This window comes from Drosophila pseudoobscura, chromosome 3 (genome assembly GCF_009870125.1).
Source record: "Drosophila pseudoobscura strain MV-25-SWS-2005 chromosome 3, UCI_Dpse_MV25, whole genome shotgun sequence".
Classification (NCBI taxonomy): Eukaryota; Metazoa; Arthropoda; class Insecta; order Diptera; family Drosophilidae; genus Drosophila; species Drosophila pseudoobscura.
Genome location: NC_046680.1, coordinates 4,374,479 through 4,395,800, shown reverse-complemented (window position 1 = coordinate 4,395,800; position 21,322 = coordinate 4,374,479). Strand labels below are relative to the sequence as shown.

At 43.4% G+C, this 21,322-nt stretch overlaps 3 protein-coding genes across 10 annotated transcripts in view; 2 read left to right on the top strand and 1 right to left on the bottom strand.

The window, feature by feature from the left end:
• Positions 1-361: 361 nt before the first annotated feature.
• LOC6898069 (protein pxr1) lies at positions 362-1,307 on the top strand. The gene has a single exon (XM_002138118.3). The coding sequence runs from the start codon at positions 477-479 to the stop codon at positions 1,236-1,238; it is 762 nt and encodes a 253-aa protein (XP_002138154.1). The 5' UTR covers positions 362-476; the 3' UTR covers positions 1,239-1,307.
• Positions 1,308-2,778: 1,471 nt separating this feature from the next.
• LOC4803335 (PDZ and LIM domain protein 7) lies at positions 2,779-8,552 on the top strand. Of its 4 annotated transcripts, none has more exons than XM_015183562.2 (6): positions 2,779-3,848; positions 5,825-5,976; positions 6,094-6,185; positions 6,939-7,705; positions 7,764-7,831; positions 7,906-8,296. In XM_015183562.2, exons 1-6 carry the CDS (start codon positions 3,642-3,644, stop codon positions 7,991-7,993), a joined length of 1,374 nt encoding a protein of 457 aa, XP_015039048.2. In that variant the 5' UTR covers positions 2,779-3,641; the 3' UTR covers positions 7,994-8,296. The 4 variants fall into 4 exon arrangements, with proteins under 4 accessions (XP_015039048.2, XP_001360126.2, XP_015039047.2 ...); XM_015183561.2 differs by lacking the exon at positions 2,779-3,848 and adding an exon at positions 5,653-5,747 and having other exon boundaries at positions 7,906-8,552; XM_033377843.1 differs by lacking the exon at positions 2,779-3,848 and adding an exon at positions 5,740-5,758 and having other exon boundaries at positions 7,906-8,552.
• Positions 8,553-10,722: 2,170 nt separating this feature from the next.
• Dh31-R (Diuretic hormone 31 Receptor) overlaps positions 10,723-21,322 on the bottom strand; it is a 34,658-nt gene continuing 24,058 nt past the window's right edge. The window contains exons 4-11 of one of the 5 annotated variants that reach the window (XM_033378197.1): positions 20,488-20,594; positions 20,308-20,399; positions 18,634-18,760; positions 18,350-18,576; positions 18,048-18,224; positions 17,572-17,695; positions 11,928-12,050; positions 10,723-11,594 (exon numbers count right to left, since the gene is read on the bottom strand). In XM_033378197.1, coding sequence (XP_033234088.1) covers positions 11,550-11,594; positions 11,928-12,050; positions 17,572-17,695; positions 18,048-18,224; positions 18,350-18,576; positions 18,634-18,760; positions 20,308-20,399; positions 20,488-20,594 — 1,022 coding nt within the window. In that variant the 3' untranslated portion in view covers positions 10,723-11,549. Of the gene's footprint in view, positions 11,610-11,632; positions 11,869-11,921; positions 12,051-17,571; positions 17,696-18,047; positions 18,225-18,349; positions 18,577-18,633; positions 18,761-20,307; positions 20,400-20,487; positions 20,595-21,322 lie in introns of those variants that run through there. The other 4 variants (XM_001360087.4, XM_033378199.1, XM_033378198.1 and 1 more) reach the window with 4 other exon arrangements.

Here is a 21,322-nt window from a genome sequence, read left to right as displayed (position 1 = left end):
AGCTGGTCTCGGCTCTCGTTCTCAGAGTGCGGGCTTATCAGTTAGATTCTGTTTACGGGTCCCCATCCCCTCAATTTGTTTTTATGAATTATGCAAGCCAGTCCAGACCCGGTCTGAAATCGCAATTGGCACAATCCGGCAATTGCGCAGTCTGCAAAGGGAAGAGTGAATGTTCGACGGGAAGGCAATCTATTGGCACATTGCAGCAGCTCTACTTATAGACGGGGATGACTGTGCCAATGGCTGGGGCCGTTATCAGGCACGACTTGCTTGATGGATGCTTTAATTACATTTAAGACGGACAATCGGATTCGAGGCGATAATAAATTTGTTGAGGTTTCGTGGGAAACCTTACAGGGCACCCACAGTTAGTGGGAAAACACAACTGGCAGCGCGAGGTTCAAATACAGAGATCTGGAGGCAAAGAGGCAAAATTTGTTTCTGAATATCGATAGCGGATTATAAGGTAATTCACAATGCAGCAATCCTTGCTGCTCCTGTCGCTGGCGGCCCTCGTCCTTAGTGCGGCAGTTGCCCTGCCCCTGAGTGTAGAGGAGTCCGCCGAGAGGGGATCCAGCCTGCAGAGTGAGATGGAGATGGAGTTGGAGAAGGAGCTGGCAGAGAGTGTGGAGGGCGATGAGATATTGAGTACGGGTTGGGACAGCAACGAGAGCAGTGGTCCGAAGACTGTCGTTAAGCGATCGCCTGAAGCGGCTGCCAAGGACGCCAGCAGCTCCTCGGAGGAGCATGGAAAGGACAAGGACAAGGCCAAAGCCAAGGCGGACAGCTCCGGCGAATCTTCCGAGGAGTTAAAAAAGAAGGAGCAGCAGCCGGCACAGGCTGAACCGGAACAAGCAGAACAGAGGAAAAGAAGATCCACAGAGGCGGCTGGCAAGGACGCCAGCAGCTCCTCGGAGGAACATGGAAATGACAAGGAAAAAGCCAAAGCCAAGACGGATAGCTCGGGGGAATCCTCCGAGGAGTTGAAGAAGAAGGAGCAGCCTGAGCCGGAGAAAGCCAACAGGAGAAGACGTCAGGCCATCAAGGACTCGCACAGCGCTGAGATTGTGGATGATGATGAGGATCCTCTTCATCAAGACAGTCAGGCTGAGAAAGAGGATGGACCTGTGCCTGCCATCACTCCACCGGACAACACCAGCATTGAGGACTACGCCCAAGGATGCGAGGTGATGGAGGTGAGCTCCAAGGAGGCCAACGAGACAACCTACATCGAATGAGCCCTCACATTAAACATAAAGTAGATTTAAATAAACTAGAAAAAGCGCCGAACAGGCGTTCTCAACTTTTGACGTTTCCCTACCCTACTTTCGCCTTCTTCGGCTGTGGGGAGCACCTTATCAGCGCCTGCTCCCGCTCTTATCAAGACAACGCCGTCAATGTCGTCGCAGCTCAGTGGCGATGATGCGATGTGCCAGTCTGATAAGGGCCTTGTATTTGTGTCGGTGTTTCTACCCTTGAAGAGGGTATTGGGACTTCTTTGCACAGATATTTGCAGCGCAAAGAAGCATGCATTTTTCAATACTTATGTATTCTGGATCACCAGCAAAAGTCGTGCTGCTATGTCTCTGACAGTTTTTTCTTTTCATCTGTCTGAGAATTTATATAAAAACTTGCTCCCCAGTTGGCTCATCCTTCCTGCGTGCTGTCAAGATCTGATCTCCGAGGCGTCTATTGTTCAGTTGTTAGTGGAACAAGAGATCTGCGAGGGTATCTGACGCTTCGGTTCGGCTTCCCTTCGCTTCTTTCTGAAGTAAGTTTTCTCGTTTGCGTATGGTGGAAGTATTCTTTCCATGAATTTAGATTTGTCTTGTGTACTTGGTGTTTGGACTCATTGAAAATGTTGCTCTTCTGTTGCCATTTTTCTTTTGGCATCATCCTTTTGTCAGGCCTGCCTGTCTCCTGTTTCTCAGTGCCCATTGCTGTAGTTCCTTTTGGTATTCACGTTTCGGTTGATAAGTCACGTTCTGTTCTGCTCGCTTCCAGTCCGTTTTCGCTCTGCCAATCTTGTGGCGAAACTATTTTGCTCATAATCAAATTTCCCATCAGAATGACATCCATCTGTTTCTTTGTAGAGCTCTGGCACGTCGCAGGCAATCATTAAAATTTGATTTTTGTAATGCAAAAATTTAATTATCTATCTCCAATTATAAGTTCTTATTTTTATTTTGCATACACTCAGAGAAAAGTTGCATATTAAAAATAGACACAGCCATATTTAAATATGGCTTAAATTCGGTGATTAAGTGAGATGAAATACATAGAATTATCTTTAATTTACACATAAATGTGTTAATAAGTCTTTTTAAGACGGTCAAAAATGAATCTAAGTGTAAAACAATTTAACATAAATTAGTATATAAAATTTGCATGTAATAGTTTTAATCTACATATAAAAATATTTAATTTAAATATGAAATATTTTAAATTTAGAATACTTCTATATGAAGGTCAGTTGTAAGCTTTCTTTTGTATTTGATACTTTTTATTTGATTACTATGCTTGCGCAAAATGTAAGCTAAAACACTTTCTTTTGAATATGTTTACTCAGTACTCGCTCAGTATGCTGGAGGGGAGCAAGAGGGTATGGTGCCCAGCTGCCGATCGACATGTACCGATTTATACTGTTTCTTCTATCATCAGCCAGCGCCCAAGGCCCGCAAGTCTGTTGGGGATTCAATTAAATAACTGTTACCCTCACATTCTACACAAAAATTGGATGTTCGCATAGTTCTGCAACAGATGTACATATAATCTGCGGGTAAAAAGTGTAGACAAAGAGCTCGGCAAAAAGTGCAACACATCGGGAGGCAAGAACGGCATCCCAGCCACGCAGCAGAAAGGCAGAGGTAGGGGCAGAGTCAGAGAGAGAGAGGCGGGAAAAACTAAGTGAAATATAGTAGAGGGGAGAGGCTGGCAAGCGGCGGCGGCAGACATAAAGAATGAAGAACAAAAAAACGTGAATGCAGGCACAAAGGAAAACTTCTCGAAAATTATTTTAGTTGCCCGAGTCGTCGAGTGCAGTCGTGTGGAAGTTACGGAGAAACCAGAGCGAAAGACGGAGGACCGGGGAGCCCAGCGGGAAGAGGAAGGCGAAAGTGTGAATACATTTTTCATAATTATCGGCCAAGGGGCAGTCATTCCGGTAGTATCCGGCGGGCTAAAGCATTCTTCCGGCAGCGATTTCCATTGCAATTTCAATTTCCAATCAAATCGAAATCCGAAATTGCACAATCCGTTCAGTCTGCTCTGCTGGTTATATAACTCGCAATATTGGCCAAGATTGAAAGTTGATTCTACGAACCTTCCATACAACCAGCGAGCGTGGAAAAATCCTTCTGCCAGACGCTCGTTGAAAAGCCGGCAAGCCACAAATACAAATAATATTTTTGCACGGGTGAAATTTTGACAGGAAAACGAAAACAAGCAAGCAAAAAGAACAACGTTAAAAGTTTTCACAAGCAAAAGAGCAAACGAGAGAATAGACAAGAGAAGAAGCGCCGCAAGCAAGAGCAAGCACAAAAATTTATAAATAAAATCAGCAGCACGAGGAAGAGAGTGGCAGCGACTGCGAAAAGTGTGAGAGAGAGAGAGAGACAGAGGGAAGAGAACAAAAGGAAGCAATGCCAGAGCAACTGGGTCTCCAGTGGTCGACGCCGGAGACAAAGAAGAATGCGCCCATTATCAAGATGTCCTGCGGCATCGGCGACACAGATGCCTTTCCCGCCTTCGATGTCGATTCGGATGCGTATGCCTCCAAGGACGACACCAAATGGGGTTTCCTGGTAACCGGCGGCGCCGAGTTTCACATGCCGCTAACAGTCTTCCAGGTGAGTGGGTCACAGTGGATGGGCACAGTCTGGGAGCCCTACCATCTGCCTCTTGATAGTTCTGCAACAGCTGCAATTGCGGGTCTGTTATTACATGAGTACCCTTTGCAGAGGGTATTATGATTTTCGCCAAATGCTCACAAAACAGAGAAGAGAGCGGAGTCGACATGAAAACTAGTCCGGCAGTTTTGAATACATTTCATTTGGAACCTTCAAAATCGCAGCAATCAGTCAGTCCTTGCAGGCACAGTTATTTTGCTCTAACCAAAATTCAGAACGCTTTAGTTTCATATATTATTTCTTTATAGCTCAGATAACATGTGGATTCAGTAGGAACGAGCGATTGGCAAGGGTATCAATGACCTCGTTCATTCGTTCATTGTTGTTGTCGATATTTTTTGGTCGAGTGCCAAGAAGCGAAACTCGAAGTCGAAATTTGATTCAAATTAAGCCATGACGAAGTCACTTCCAACGTAAATTGGATGGCTGCCGCCTAAAAGAAAGGCACATTTTATTGTTTCTCCCCGCGATCCACGTTCGATCTGTGTTTTGGGGGCATCTGCAGCGGATGCCGTGCCATGACGTTTGGGGCCGCCACGCCGCCTCTTTTTGGCTCACTTGAGTCAAGTGAATGTACAATATTTGGGTTAACAAAAGGCGCCTATTATTCCACATATTGCACTCATGAACATAAATATGTGCATTGCGTTTCAGTCCAATAAATAAATTAAAAAAGTTTTGTATCTGAGATATATACTAATATATTCACCGACTGCTGACTTCTCTTATGATTTCGAATATTGCATTGTTCATCCTACAGCTATGAAACGCACTGTACTGTAGATAGCCCAACAAAACTATTTGTAATGCCACATTTTACTTTTGACGTTTCGCGTTTGGCTTAAAAGAACAAATATAATTTTTTTGTTTTGTTTGAAAAACATTTTAAAAATGGGCCAGCAAGTGGGAGGGTATGCTGAACCATTTTGGAGGTGTGTTACTTGTTTCATAGTCCCACACTAAGGATTTCCTCATAGGAAAACTAAAAGAAAAAATATAATGAAAAAATATAGAACAAACATTAATATAATAACATAAAAGAAATTTAATTAAAAAATAAAAAGCTAGACTCTTCTTTTTTTTGTGTAGTTTTGTGTGGGAATATAATATATTATCAGAGATAGAAAAAAAAAAAATACAATTGTGTTGTTTGCTGTTACTGTTTGAGCAACTTATAGAAAAGTCAAAGGAAAATGTAGTTAGGATGATTAAAAAAAACCGTTTCATATGAATGAAAAAGTCAACATTTTTAATTAATTAATAAAAAAGTAAGTAAATCGTATAACATGTATATTAATGCATATTGTACCTAAAAATACATAATACATAGAACATAAACATTAAGATTGGAGTTAGTAATGTATATTATATTTGTTCTAGGAAGGAGTAAAACAAACACATTACCATAGCAGATTTGATGGAAAAAAATATTTTAATATCAAAATAAACGAATCTTCCATTTAGTTTTATGGTCTCAAAGTTTGCAATATCTATAGTTTGCACCTATTCAAATTCGTAAGATATTCCCAAAACATGCAACATGTATTTTCTAGAGTGGGTAATCTCATGCCGAAATTTGCCCATGGTACTCCCCAAGTCGAATAAGTTATATCCTCAAGAGGCGCATCGTTTTTGCTTTGCTTTCGATTTCCTTTGGTTGTCTGGGTGTTGCTTTTTGAGAGCAGACATTTCATAAACATACGAGTGTGTATAGTACTATGTACATACATGTCATTTGCATCTGTCGTTCTAATATCGTGTATATCTGCCCAACCTAAACCAGAGATACGCAGTATTCTGGTCAATTGCGCCCCGACAGTCGTATCGCACGGTTTAAGTGTGTGTTTTATGTGATCAGCGGAATGTGATGGGACTTTTGGACAGTTTAATTATCAATCCTTAACCCGATTTCGCAGGTTACACCAGATGGTCTGGCTGACAAGGCGGGCATACGTCTGGGCGATATTATACTCGAGATAAACGAAGAGGACGTCACGCAGCTGACTCTGACCCAGGCACACGAGAAAATCAACGCCTCGCCCAAGAAGATACATTTCCTGCTGCGCAAGTAGGTTGCCCCAGATGCCCATCTATCTGTGTGTGTTGTGCCTGTGTCTGAGACACTTTTGGGCTCTTTAACGTTATGTAATGAAAAAAATACATATGTATGTATGTTTCCTCACAGCATGGAGGAGGACGATCAAATGGGGCAGTTTGAGGCCGGCGAAGAGAAGTCGATTGTGATGCGAGTGCCAAAGCCGATGCCGCCGCCCAGTGGTGAGTGTTTTCTCTGGTCTGTCTCCATCGCATGACCTCCCACCTAACGAGTACCCACATCCAGGTCCAGTTCCAGCACCAGTCCCATTACACTTCTCGGTACTCACTTGGATTTGTATCTATATTTTTGTAGACTTCCACCCAACCCCCCTGCTTGGCTCACGTTGTTGGCATCCGATCATGTGGCAAGACCCACCCGAGCCGCCAAAGCCCAAGAAAAAGAAAACCAAAACGGAGCTTGATGACGAGGGCAATGAGGTGGTGATTGAACTCAGCGAGGACGAGTCCTCGGACGAGGAGGAGCAGGTGAATCAACGCCCACATAATTGCATGCCAACAACATTTGCAAAGCGAAACTAACCCATTCTATCTGTTTTCTCTCCTGTCCCCTGTTTGCACTCCCCCGCAATTCCCAATCGAACCACCGTTTGTTCTGGCAGGAGTTGCCCCATCACCGCATCATGCGGAACATTCGGCGCTTCTTTTCGGAGGTCGGCGACAATCGGGAGTTACGCAGCAGCACCATCGAAAATATGCTGCTGGCCCTGCCCACTGCATCCAGGGCCAAGTGAAGAAGCTCCGGCTACAGTCCCCCTAGACCCCTTATCCTGTATCCTATCTATCATGTACATAATTCGGAATATATTTTTTGTATGTGCCTCTGTGCTTGTCGATTGAATAAAACCCCCAACCCCAAGAAAGCCCAGAGTTAATCGAGTAAAGATCCTGCCCTTTCTGATGGATTCCGCGCAGGACGCCTTCTGGCCAGTTCCATTGAGATGCGCCTGCTGGAGATGCAGCGGAAGCTCTCGGCGATTGCCGAAATACCCAAAATTCTGTCCTCCACCCTGGCCACGGTATCTCAGAGCTTTGGCAGAATGAGCGAGGAGGAGGCAAAGGCACAGGCCGCGGCCTATATACAACGAAAGTGCTCCTACGATGAGGATGCTCTTGACTACGAGCTGAGGGATGGCGGAGACGAGGACGTGCTGGGTGACACTGACATTGACACTGACACTCACAGTGTTGACAGTGATGAGGATGATTTGGTACAGGTACAGGACGGTTTGAAGCAATCAAAGCTGCTGAAGGATGTCACCCCGGAATCGGATTATGCATCGGAAGCCAATTACCCGGCAAATGAGGGAAGCGATGCCAGCGATGACTCAGAGGCGGAATCGGAGTCGGATGATGGGGGCGCGACTGGGAATGCGGTGTTCTTTATGAAGCTGCCTGCAGCATTAGTCGAAGATGCCACCTCCTATCCCTCCAGCAGTTCCGAAACCGACGACGGCGGCGACTTTTTGAGCACCACTTACACATGGAATCTCCGCAACATACCCACGCTGCGTATCAATGATGATGAGGCTGAAACCGATGCCGAACTGACGCTGAGCCCGCAGCAGCAGCCGCTGCAGAAGGAAGAGCAGAAATCTATGGCAGACACTTCAAACGTGCGTCCTGCCACACCCACACCTCAGGCACCGCCACAGGAGTCGGCCGAGGGGCAGACACAAAAGGTAATGGCAATCATCAGTGCCAACGCCAACAGCTTAATGACTGATTCCTTTCACACAGTTGCTGTTTAAACTGGACAAGATGGAGCGCTCTTGGCCCTGGGCAGACCGTGAGAGAATCATTTACAAGTGAGTTGACTTCTTCACCCCTAACCCACATGTACATATACCTCGTCTACTATGTACTTTGTATGTCTTTACAGGCAATCCACATGCCATTTGGTCCCTCGCAAGCCGCTGGGACTGGTCGGACAGCGAATGCAACTGCTCCTCAAGGCGAAGAAGCAGTAGTCCAGCTTTGAAACAGATCCCGACTTAAATATAAGTTCAAAAGGCGGAGAGATTGGTGCAGAGGAGAAGGGAGGCAACCAACTTTTAATTGAGTTCATTATGCAACAACAACAGCAGCCCTGACTCTGGCAGCAGGCAGCACACTTCAATTAACAGCCACTCACACACACCAGGGCGTATGTGCAACAACTGTATGCAAACTTATTCGCTCCTGCCACATACTGCCTGCCGCCCTGTCGATTTAGTAATTAAAGTGCACTCCCTGATGCCAAAAAATCACTGCCAAGCACAAGCGAAGTTGAAGGCAAAAGCAAATGATATTTTCACTCCTGCTTGTACTTCTGTTCCACTCAGGTGGCTTTTATCTTGGCCAAGCTCGTGCAATATTCTGGCCATCTGCTTTTGTACATTAGAGCCAGAAGCACTTATCCCTCAAACATCTAAACGTGTGCGTCGTCTTGCCACTCGGGGCACAGACAATGCGTTTGCTTTACTCAACTTTGTTTAATATTTTCCCATATTTCTGTAAGTTATTTTCGCTAGTAAAGACATTTTAATTTATTATGAAGTTTTCATTCTTGGAAGAGAATTTAACACTAACAACATGTCGACTGAAGAGTTCTTGCTACTTTTTGTCACGGCTAACAATAACATTAAGCAAATCTATTCGGTAAAATGTAGGTATGTGGGTATTTAAATGAGATTCAAACTAAGTGATTTTTGACAACTTACAAGCACGTGAAACTACTAAACTCTCTCGATTCACCAACTTCCAGCGTAATTGATATGGTATGATAAAACTGAGTGTTTCGTTTTCTGTTGGGGTTTATAAGTTCAAAAGCAAAGTTTTGAACATCACTCTCATCTAAAAGTTAAAAAATGCTCGCAAATTTCAATAGCTTGTAAAGCTTTCCATACAGTCCATAGCTTAAGGGACTCAAGTGTCCTTTGCTGGGCCACACTCTTATGTATATGTATGCACTCGTGTAATGTGTTGCTTCTGCTCTTTGCGCAAATGTTTGCCTTCTGAGAAATGCACTTCCAAAGCTGTCGGCACTTAAATTACGCAGAAACAGAGCTGACACACAAATTAAACATCTCATTTATTTGCCTGTTGCTGCCGCCTCCTTTGATAATGGAGAATGGAGTAACTCCAGCGCAATGTTCGAATGAGCAGAGCAGAGCAAAGCAGAGAGCAACTTCATGTTTTCTGTGCTTTTGAGAGCGCGAATAATCTGCGAATAATGAGTGAGGTGAGTGCTCACTTGTACCTGGACGTGATACAGCCGTGAAGCGGCAATAAAATGCCACTTAACACACCAACTTTACACGGCAGGAAAAAAAGAGAGACCAAGCTCGGAGCACACTCTCCGACTCGGCATTCGCGTTCAGCCAACTGTCTGCCACTTGCAGTGACGCCATGAAAAGCCACAAACTCGCACACACACACACACAAACACACACTCAGACACAGCACAATAACGGCAACAGGAAATGGACAAACAGGAGCCACACCGCAACGGATAGTTCTCAATAAATGTCAACAAATGTTGACAGCAGCGCAGTGGGACAGGGACCGACCTGCGGCATTGAAAATTCGTGTTTGCACTGGGGCACTGTGTGGTGGGAGTGGGTCAGCTGTGGCCTGTTCTGCTCTGGCGCACTTAAAGTGCTAGGGCTGAAAGCCGGCCATCGTAAAGATACAATCTGAAACTTGGAATGAATATATTTTCATTTTTTACCACAAATACATCATCATCATTTAAATGATGTAATCTTTTTTAGTCATTTTTATTTCGTTTGCTCGATTTGAGGCACGGAAAGTGCACAGGGAAAACTGGCAAATGCAGATCTCTGCAGATTTGGTAGATAGCTAACAGCGAAAGAAAGAATTCTCTGATGTAGTTGCTGAGCCACGTTAATTTAGCAGCGAGCTAACAGCTAAAGATCAGATCAGATCACAGATTTTCTGCGCGATCTGTGCTCTCGCCCGCACCAAATATTCTCCGCACCAAATATTTCGCTCTCGTTTTTTGGTAAGTACGATAGGTAGGAAGACAACAATAGTTTTGAGCCGCCCACACAGCTGAACTTTTATCAAAGCTCTTATTTCATTCTGTCCCTTATTGCAGCGCAAGAATCAGTGAGAAGTACCATAGCAAGCCATGTCAGTTTTAGGGTGTATTCTACCGAAAATAGGATTGGTTTTGATAAATTCTATGGGGAACATTACACTATTATTTGTAATATTCGAATATCCTGGAGACTGTACTTACCTCAACTCTGGACTTTGATACCCAGGAATTTTTGATACACGTCAATAAACATGTCGTCGCATGTGTTCCTTGTGCTCTCCTAGTGCTGACCAGAGTGACAGCCTGGCCATCGTTCAGTGGACGTGGGTGGGGCATGGACAGTGGCGGGGAGGAACAACTGCTGAAGGGCCCACTTCAAATGGCATTCATTAAATAAGCATTAGATTCTGCTCTTTATTGTGGCTGTTGTTGGCTCGGGGGATTCATTAAAGAAAGTCAAAAGTTCACTAATTGGCTAAATAAGAGATGGTACAGAAAAACGTGCGTCGGTTTTTGGCATAGATACACATAATTAAAATTTTATTCCATTTAGTTATTCTGTACATAGCACACTAAAAGCGATTGCCAGAAAGCTCAGCTTACCATAGAGAGAAGCGTAAGGGGACTGAAGGATGTACACCTAACACTTAACACTTAAGACAACAATGATATTTAATATCCACGTAAATTCTAACATTCATAAATACTCGTACAATAAATAACATATGCTATCATAAATGGATATTTCCATCGCCCGACCATCGCTGAAATCAATTTCTCTTCTTCCCACGAACGGAGGGTATAAGTAGCCCAAGCAAAACTTGGGGAGAGACTATGAAAACTTAACTGAGGTACTTGGGTACTTGGGATGATAGTTCTTTATAGTTGGTGGGTTGCACTTGCCCGCAGGCGAAATTTATTTCAGCCATGCCTGCCATGTTCATTACTTGATTAGCGGTAGTCATATTGATGATTTGGTTTAGTTTCAGCTGCTTAAAACTATGAGATGTTGTGTGACCTGCACGGTGGTGGGGGTTGGGTTGATTCACTTAAAGCGCCTCATCGGCTATCTGCTGATGGCCTGCTCTCTCCATTCGGACAATGACAATGCCTCTAGCATTCGCATGGGGTTCTCCGGCTGGTCTCTCCGCTGCATCTTCCGCTATGGTCGTCATCAGTGTCGGCTTTCTGCCGGCGACATCTGCCTCGCCGCCTGCCACGAGCACTGCTTCCGCGGTTCCCACAGTCAGACAGGACGCTGGATCCCGCTCCTCCATTAGGGGCTGCTGTTGGCGCGAGTTGTCAATGGTTTGTCGGCGGTGTCGGAAGGGGATTTTGTTGCGCCAGCTCTCGAGGAGGCTCTGGCTACCCGTCATACTCTGGCTGCGGGCTCTCTGGTCCTGCGGCTGGTGTTGGTTCTGGTTCTGGTTCTGGTGGTGTGGTGCCGAGGAGGCTCGTCGCTTGGCCGACAGGTCCTTTAGTCATACCTTCTCCTCGCCGGGCAGGGGCGGTCCGCTGCGCACGAACTACAATCAAAAGAACTGAGAATTTGCTATCATGGTGGTTGGCAGGTGGTGGCAACGGTGCGTTTGGTTTCAGCTTCAGTTTCTGTATCTTTATCTTTAACTTTGTATCTTTTGCATGCGATTATTTAGCATTGTTCAAATGTTAAGCCAATTTTATGCAGGTGAGTGAAGTGAGTTGTCAGTATTTGTTGTGTCTGTGTGTGTGTGCATTACTCATACGCGCCGTAACCCGTGGGACTAAATTAATATAAAAGGTTTGGGGTTCAGGTTGAGGCTGAGGATGGATGGGGTAGAAAAAGCGTGACAAGCTTTTAATATAAATCTTACCGAGACCTGAGTGGCTGTGTAGGAGTTGGTCCGCGGCCGATTGCTGAAGCACAGCATCCGCCACTTGCGCTTCACCTGGGCAATCACCTCGCCGTTGAAGAAACAGAAGAGTGTGGCCACACACAGACCCTGCAAGGACAGAAAAAGAGAGCAGACGCAGAAATAGAGGTTAGGTTTCTCGTGACCATTTCGCAGTTGTCCTTATTAAAGTTTCTCCACAGCTAGCAGATGGTCCTAATACAATATACCTACAATAATACAATTTTGTATATGTTCTTTTATTTCTATCTATCCACTCTTCCGCCTTGTCTATGCTGGGCTCAATATTCATTTCGCCTGTCAAGTAGCAGACATCCGTCCGTCAGCCTGTTCGTCCGTGGGTTTGCCGAACTGCCGTTTGCCACTTTCCTGCTTGATTGTTGCAGGCGGCAATCCCATATTCCCGTATAAACATACATATACTCGTATACTTATGTAAATGTTTAATGTTGCGGCCGGGTACGTGCATGGACTGCCAGGATGACTACTGTCGGGATTTCTTTTTCGCACTTCTGCCTGGGGCTTCCTTTGATTGCCACTACTCACGAAGGGCCATCATAGACTCAATCAGTCGCAGTTGCCATTCAATCCAAGCCTACCAAACACACTCCCACATTGAAGAATTCTCATACTTTTGGTGGCTTTCAGCAATATTGGGGTTTGCATTGAGGCTCTTTTCAGGTATATACACATTAAGTGGAATGTTGTGCTGGCATTTCGTCTATGCAATCAAATCTGCTTTATTTAAAAATTGGTAGTTTTTTCAATATCACAGAATTTTACTTTTAACAGAAGCCTCAGCGTTCGGTATCAAACTTCCTTAATCTACAGGGGCCTACAGAAAGAAAGGCTCCCCTGTTTTAATTTATCCGATACTAATATGAGTATATGGGTATATTAGATTTTTGGCGAAAGTCCAGAAGAAAGTCCGACCCCATGAAGTACATATATTCTTGATCAGCATCAATAGCCGATGTATAGCCATGTATGTCTGTCCGTCCATATGAGCGCTCAAAGACTTTAAGAGCTAGAGCAACCTAATTTTGTATCCTGTGATATCGCCCCTGCACAAGTGTATTTTGCCCCACCTCAAACTAATCATTGAGAATGACCATATCTACCAGACTGCCGAATCTGGATCAGACCGGATCGCTGGTTACGCAGCGCTCTACACGTTCTGACTGATTTTCTGTCTCTCTAGCACACGCTATTTTTCGTTCAATGTTAGCGCCTTCCGGCGGAGGAGAGCCATACTGACTGAGAGTTCCCCAAACGTTCCCCCTCGTTTGTTTTGGTCTCACTAATGGAATTCATGTATTCCCCCTTGGGATTCGATACTGTTCGTTTACTGCCTGCAGTATTTGTTTTGCAATAAATTTCTAATTCTTAAAAGCTGGTAGTTTTCTGTAAATAAAATATTATTTTAAGAATCTCCACTTGTGCATACAATCAGAATACTTTAAACTATTTTGCCTTTAAATACAATGCTATTTCAAGGTTTTGCATTTTTATAGAATTTGTATTGTTTTTATTTCATTTTCCTGTGCTGAAGGAAACTGGCCATAGACTCTACTCCTACATGGGAGTACATTCAAATGCAATTCAGAGTACATTCACTCTACCTCCTCTCCTCTCTTTGTCTTGTTTATGAGTTTCAGGGATGTTGGGGAGTATTGGCACTCAAATAAAATGTCCATGTTGGCGTAGCCAACTGACAATGAAGAGTCCGATTTTGTGTGAATTATATGGACGGAATCTTTGAATGATTTTGCACATAGAGTCTTGTAATTGCAGCATTACTCCACAAAAAACTCCTTCATCAAATTATAAAGATATGTGTAAACACTCCGTACCAGCTTACACCCAAATAAGATCCACATGACCATATATAAAACTTCCGTGCTCCTATTGGATATGCAAGATGGTCAGCATATTTGGCTTGGTTTACATAGTTGGCCAAGTAAATAAACCAATTAGCAAAGTAGACAAATCGCTCGGGAAAATGTTAAGTTCCAGCCTGGAAACTTCGGACAGTTATCGTCGTATACCACGATGATTTTGGTTGACATTTGCTTTTTGCTGCTTTCTTCCTGTCGAAAGGAAGTTTTTAATTCAATTGCAGTAAAATTTGTGTGTTTGTCTGCACATCTGTTAAATAAAAAATGTTTCCGAGCCCTCGCCAAGAGATCAAGAGAGACTCAACCGGGGGAGAGATTACGGGGTGGACGCACTGGGAAAATGTTTTGAAGCTGACAAAATGCCAATTGCAGTCAGTTTTCCCCGCTCTTGCTGTGGCTAAATAAACGCGCTTTTATACAAATACACTTTCATTTTTGGCCAAGAATCTGCTGGCTTTTGCATTCCCCTCCGCACTTGCAACAGAAATTATTTAGATATTCTTTACGTAGCTTAAAACTTGTGGCAAGTCTTTTACGACTTGAAGCATTCCTACAGCTGCCAGCCACAATAAATCCAAATTATATGCAACCTCAGAGTTCCAGTGTGGGGAGTGGGTAAAACTTTGCAATCTGCCAAGCAGAAGCATGAAACAAAACATAAGCCAAAGAGAGAGAGAGAGAGAGAGAAATGTGGAAGGCGGTCGGGCGGAAAAGCCACTCACAAACTGACTTTAAAAAGTCAACTTGTGAGCGAACGTTTGTATCAGTCAACCATCGATTCACATTGACAAAAGCGGCTCAAGAAGAGGTGACTCTTTTGTTGTACAGATTCCTGCTCAAGCTGCCGTTCTTCAGCTCTTGGAAAAACAACGCAACTGAAGCTTAGTGGGATTTTGTATTAATGCCAATGGGAATGTTGTGCTTTTTAGGTACTCGATTTTTGCCCCTCAGTTTTTCTGTTTTTGCAGTAAGCTGATTTCAATGTTGCATATGGCTGGAGTCATATTTGGCACTCGCCCATGGAAATATTTTGATATATTTCGATAAAGAGTTCTTCAAGAAGGATGATTGCAGTCGTATTTGGATCATGGTAGATGCTTGTTTAGTCCGTGTGTTTGCTCAACGATTATTTTCCGACTTTACCACACAGGAACCACCTCTACCTAGAGAACAGCTAGTCTTTTAAATTTAAAACAAATATATTTCATATTTAAATTTAATATTTTCAAATTGAGATGAGATATTTATTTATTTATTTATTAAATTAACAAATTATCTGTTAATAATGGTACTTAGTTACTAAAGGCGAAAAAAGATAAGTTAAAAGTTAGCTAAATTTAAATGATTATAAATATTGCATGCAATAAGTTTAAGAGACAGTTCAGGGGATAGGGTTTGACAGAGGGAGTTATAATTATGGCATAAAACCCTAAAAGGTTCATGATCAGCATAATTAGACCTACATATGGGTAGACGGATAGGCCTAAAAGTACGGGTAGGTCTAGATGGAACGGCCAAGTCAATCTGACCCAAGAGAGTTTGGGAGTCAACAGTCCCAAAAAGGAGCTTGTGCACGAACATTACACCATTGCATATTCTGCGATGGTGCAACGACGGCAGGTCAATAAGATTTAGCCTAGACCGGTAGGGTGGCAAGATTCTACCTGAGTCCCAGTTAAAGTTCCGAAGGGCAAAAATTAAAAATTGCTTTTGCACGGATTCAATAACAGCCTGCTGCTCTTTATACTGCGGGCTCCACACACAAGAACAATACTCCAATATAGGACGTACTAACGAGATGTACACTTGTTTCGTAACGTACGGGTCGTCAAACTCCTTGGACCAACGCTTGATGAACGCTAAAACACCCTTATCTTTATTTACAGTTGCAGCTACATGGGTGTTCAAACACATCTTATGATCAAAAAGGACTCCGAGGTCATTTGAACTCGAAATTCGCTCAAGGACATGATTTCCTAGAACATATGGGACAAAATGAGGAGCGCGACGGTAAAATGTCATAAGTTTGCATTTGGAAAGGTTCAGAAAAAGAAGATTAGTTGAACACCACAATAGTAGTTCACTTAGATCAAGTTGAAGGCGTGTGTGCAAATACCAATCAGAGTAAGAAAGACAGATTTTAACATCATCAGCATACATTAGTGTAGTAGAGTATGTTATAACTTGGGGAAGGTCATTCACAAATAAAATAAACAGCTGCGGGCCCAGATGACTTCCCTGAGGCACACCTGAAGTAACATTAACAGTATTTGACAACACGTTAGAAAACAAAACACGTTGAGTACGGTTAGAGAGATAGGACAAAATCCAATCTAGAAGATACGTTGGGAACCCTAATAAAGAGAGCTTGTGAATAAGCAGAGCATGGTTCACAGAATCGAATGCCTTGCTGAAGTCCGTAAAAACTACATCCGTCTGCAACCAATTTGAAAACCACGGTGGATTAGGTTAGAAAACTCAAGAAGGTTATTATATAGTATATATTTCCCACAAATTTTTTATTTATTTATAACTAAATCTTATAAATTTATAAATCTTCATAATAGATTTATGTTCAACTCAAAGAGCATGCTTTTTATTTTGACTATGTTTGTATTTAAAAACCGAATATTTAATCCAAATAATGGTGTTTTTTTTTATATGCCATTTTTCTATGTGTATTAATGTTTATATTATAGTGCGATCTATTACACTACGCAACACCACATTTCCGCTGTGAACTAAACCGATTTTCTTGATAGATTTCGGGCTTTAGAATTGTTGAATAATTTTTGGTTTTTTCTGAGAACGAGTTTCTGCTGTTGTTAAAGAATAAATACATTTATCTACTTTAAAGGGACGGAATATCTTCCTTCTTTGAGTTACAACCATGGCCAAAAGGAGTATGAAAGGGATGTAAACCTCTTCTGGCTCATATGTATATCATAGCCATGACAGTTTTTTTCATTTGCTGCTCGTTTCATAGCGGTCATAAGACCAGCGGATAACGTTCTGTAGCTCCCCTTTGATGTTCGAAATGAGATGAGCTTTGTTTTTGAAAATCTTCAAAGCTCTGGTAATAGAAAGTTATTGGTAAATATAATCCGTGCACTCAACTAATGATGCTAATGCACGAGAGAGCAGACTCAGAGAAGCAATGTCTGGTTCCCTTTGGTCTTACTCGATAATAAATGCTGCTTTTAAGCCCCATTGAGAGACAATCTTGGGAGTTACGTCTAACAATACGGGAATGCATTTTATACGCTTTTTGCTGGCAGGCAACGGCGTTGGAGCAGCAGGATATTTCAATCTCTGCCAGAAATTTAATAAGCTGCAGCTCGGGGAAATACCAATGGAGGAAATTCCGCATTTCCCTATTGATTTTCTGTAGTCCCCTCCGCTAAAGCCTAATGAGCTGCGTGGAGCTTCGGGTATGTCCGCTGGGGTCTTGGCATATTAGTAATTCCTGCATGAAGCCCTGCCAGAGTCGGCTTATTTGCATTCTCAATTTGTGGCTGTGGCCAGCATGTGGCTATGGAGTCGCCGATCCATGGCAACCCACACCGCCACACCACACCCACGGGCTGAACTAACATCCAGAACATAACTTTTTAGCCCCGCTCGCAGTCGTAAAATCATTTTAATGCCAGAATGGCAGAAAAACAAAAGCAGCCGAAAAAGCGGAACCAAGAATGGGAAAACATTTTACTTACTTGGAATGAGGCCGTAAACGCTGAGATGATTTCGTATGTATTCTCCCAGGGATGTCCTGGCGCAGGACGAAACGGGGTGACGATGTACTGGAGGCCAAGCAGTGGAACCAGTAGTAGCGTGGCTCTGCAGGAGCAAAAGGAGCAAAAAAGAGGGCTGTATAATGCCTTGTTTTTTCGCCTTTCGTCGGAGAGGGAATGTATTAACATGCAAGCCAACGCGGCGTATGCGTAATCTAAAATGTAAAATGAGGAAAACTTCCAAGTGCAAAACGAATAAGCAATAAGAGAGCACAGATGACAGGAATGGCCTCCGCTTCGGGTAAATAAAAGAAGTGGATGAAAATATAATTACGCATACGCCCCGAGGGCCAGTGGAGAGTCGACTGTAGCTTTCCCGCTTTGTTTTCAGAGTTTTCCCCACTTATTGAGTTTGAGTTTGGCGGCACTCCACAAAAAAAGAGCAAACAAAAACGTACCGAAACGCCTGCAGGACAGTCCGCGATGGGCCGCAGCTGCCCTGGATGCTGGCCGGGGCATTAAGCTTTAGGAGCACCACGCGCACAATATTGCACAGGAACAGCAGGTTGAGGAACATCGATATGCAAACGGGCACCACCAGAATGTTGTCATAGTCAGTGGGGCTCATCCAGCAGCTACAGGAAGGGGGTAGAGTTATGGAATTGCAAATGCGATTCGATTAGCAAGTGATGTACAAGGGGCGGGAGCTAAACTGATTCCTTATTCCCAGCACACTCATCACATACGTTCATTCACTTACTGTATCTTCTGCTCGGCGGAGCCGCCCAGACCTCGGGCCAGGCTGTAGACGAATATGACAACGGCCGGTGAGCCCCATCCGAAAGCGATCAGCCATTTGACAAGCCTCTTCTCGGAAATGAACGCGGACACGAGCACTGTGTGCAGATAGAAGCCCTCGCACAGCATCCACGAGTAGTTGGTCAGCAGGAAGTAGTGCAGATTGATGTGCAAGGCAACGCAGCGGGCCTGGGAAGAAGCAAGAGAAGTTAATGTGCAGACATTCAAGAGTGGGTGCCAGCTTACCGGACTGTCCTGCAGGAGCTCCGTGTTGGGCATAACCATCAGATACCAGAGGAGCCACAACGAGTTGTTGGCCGCAAACGAGGCGAACAGATTCATGTGCAGCGTGATGCGGGCGCATTTCAGAGTTCTGTGCAAAAAGAATACAAATTTTTGAATAAATCAGCATTGGCATTGGCTTCAGCATTCACTGGCATTTCATCGATTGTTATTCCACTGGAATTGGCCCAAAATGCAATTTTCATCTTCATCTCTTTGTTTTTTGCATAAATTTCCAAAACACGTTTTGCATATCGCCTGAGAGGAGGTCTTGGACGGGGGAACGAAGAGGGACCAAAAAGCAAAGTTCAGATATATATCTGATAGCTTGTCCAACTGTTCAGTATGTCGTCTGTTGCTTGTTTGCGGTCAAGCTGCATTTCAATGCAACCCAGAGGAAGGTTCGGAATGTTCGGTTTATGCCATATTAATCTCTTGTTTAAGAAAACAAGCAATAATTTAATTCCTATAAGTTCAAAAAAGTTCCGAAACTTTAATTTTTGCAGATTTTCAATTGTGCAACAAAATATTTGACTCAAGAAAAGAAAATAACTTACTATATTCATATTTGGAATAAATTTGGCCCCATCGAAAATACTGTGTTTAAAAACCGACTACTTAATTAATATACTTATGTGTTTTTCTCTTTTTACAAAGCTATTTTTCATGTGCCACATAATTTGTGTGGCCTATTAGAAATCGGTATCGTTGAGTGCTTGGTACCTTTATAATATCAAGCGCTTTTATTTTGTTTACAATTTTCTTTGGCGATTGTCAGTTTAACTTACAGAGAATTGCAAGCAAGAAATAATAATTTCTTCAGAGGAGAGGGCTTCCCCTTGTTCATCCCATTGCTACATGTGTGATTTATCCTTTCAATTGATTTCCCTAAACATTTTTTAATTAAATTCCTGGGGTTTTTCATTCAAGTTCTGTTCTCTGTGTGTGAGCTCGATCTCTGCGTTCTTTTGGTCATTAAACTTTTAATTGTGTCCGCCCAAATTCCCACACGTTGCTGGCTCTCGTGCATTTGCCCTTGGGACACAATTTAAAACACTTTAGCCAGTCGGTGCTCTGTCTGTATTTTTCGGTTTCTCTATCTCTATCTCCATCTCCATCTCCATCGCTATATCTATCTCTATCTGCCCGAGCTGGTGATAAACAAACCAAGCGCACTAATTGTGCTGCAGACACTGGGAAATTAATCGATATCCTGCTTGAAGTAGACACAATCCAGTTCTATGGATTGACAGACAGATAGATGGAGAGAAAGAGAGAGAGAGAGAGATAGAGATAGAGAAAGAATGTGGCGAGTGAGGGAAAAGAAGACCAAGTATTTTCTCATTTCCGACACCAATTGTTCCGTTTTAAGAGAGTGCACAGATGATTAAGTCATTGGCGCATTTGTTTGCCAGGATATTTTTGTGCGGCGCCAAGAGCCCCAGCGTTCATGCCATATCCAGAAACGGCAATGACAACGGCAATGGCAACGGCAAGAGCACCTCATTAGCCCTGAGTGGTTTTCCATGCTGGGCTGCCGCCGTTAAAGTTGGGGCAAAGATTAAGTATAAATGGATGTGGAGGTCGAATATGGTCGAGGCTGAGACTGAGGGCGAGGATGACCTGTGGCTTACTTACTTGAAATATCCGAGTATGGCCAGCGAGAGTAGGATGGCCAGAAGAGAGATGCCGTAGCCGACCTCATAGATCAGATTCACGTTGTGCTTCCACTGGTGAGGGCGAGGGCGAGGCGGTGTGGGTTAGTGCGTTTTGCTGATTTATCAGTTTGTTGTCAGTAAATCAAGTGGATCGACTCACCTCGAGGTCATCGAGATTCACGCAGGTCGTGTAGTTCGACCAGGTCTTGTTGTTCAGCGGATGCTTGAACCACTCCCCATCGCTGCCGCACTCCTTGTGAGCATATCCTGTGACGAGAAATGAGAGGGAAATGTATTTTCCCTCATTAAATATTTTAAACCTCCACTGCACACCAGACTAGAAAAGAAACCTGTGCTGACGGAAACTCTTTCAGGAGCTATGTGAAGGGCTTACAGATAATTGGGGGCTAATAACATTTTAAAACATATCCTAACAGAAACGGAATATAACTGGAACACCATCCGCATATATCAACCGATAAAAAATCTATACAGAACTGGACAGCTTACCAAGAACTGGCAATAGCAATACAATTTCCCGAGCATTCCACAATGTTTTGTGTACATATATACAATTTGTTGCATTCAACGTACATATTTACTTTAACCAATTTGCTATTCTACGACTAACTCTTGGGTAAATAGTGCAGGCTTTCGTGGACTTTGCATCGAATAAACACGTACTTTTGTGTACATTTCCATCTGACAAGTGCATCAAATGGCATTCATCATTATACTTTTCCCTTCCCACCAATGTCGTAGACCGCAATCCAACTGATATTGTAGATTATCGGCAGCATAAAGTCCATGTATTCTGGTATTTTATTTGTTGAAAGGAACTATTTCCATAACTGTGTAAACCAAAATCAATTTCAGAATTCGTCACAAAGTTTGTTTTGCTTGTGGCATGTGTACGACAGGAACGAGAAGGAATTTCACTTGCTGTTCGAGTGGCACTTCCAATCCCAATTGTTGTGGCAAGTGCGGCCAATTTG

Coding starts and splice junctions, on each gene's coding strand:
- LOC4803335 (XM_015183562.2), top strand. CDS start 3,642: ATGCCAGAGCAACTGGGTCTCCAGTGGTCGACGCCGGAGACAAAGAAG. Junction 7,706..7,763: donor CCGAGGGGCAGACACAAAAG/GTAATGGCAATC, acceptor CCTTTCACACAG/TTGCTGTTTAAACTGGACAA. Junction 7,832..7,905: donor CGTGAGAGAATCATTTACAA/GTGAGTTGACTT, acceptor ATGTCTTTACAG/GCAATCCACATGCCATTTGG.
- LOC6898069 (XM_002138118.3), top strand. CDS start 477: ATGCAGCAATCCTTGCTGCTCCTGTCGCTGGCGGCCCTCGTCCTTAGT.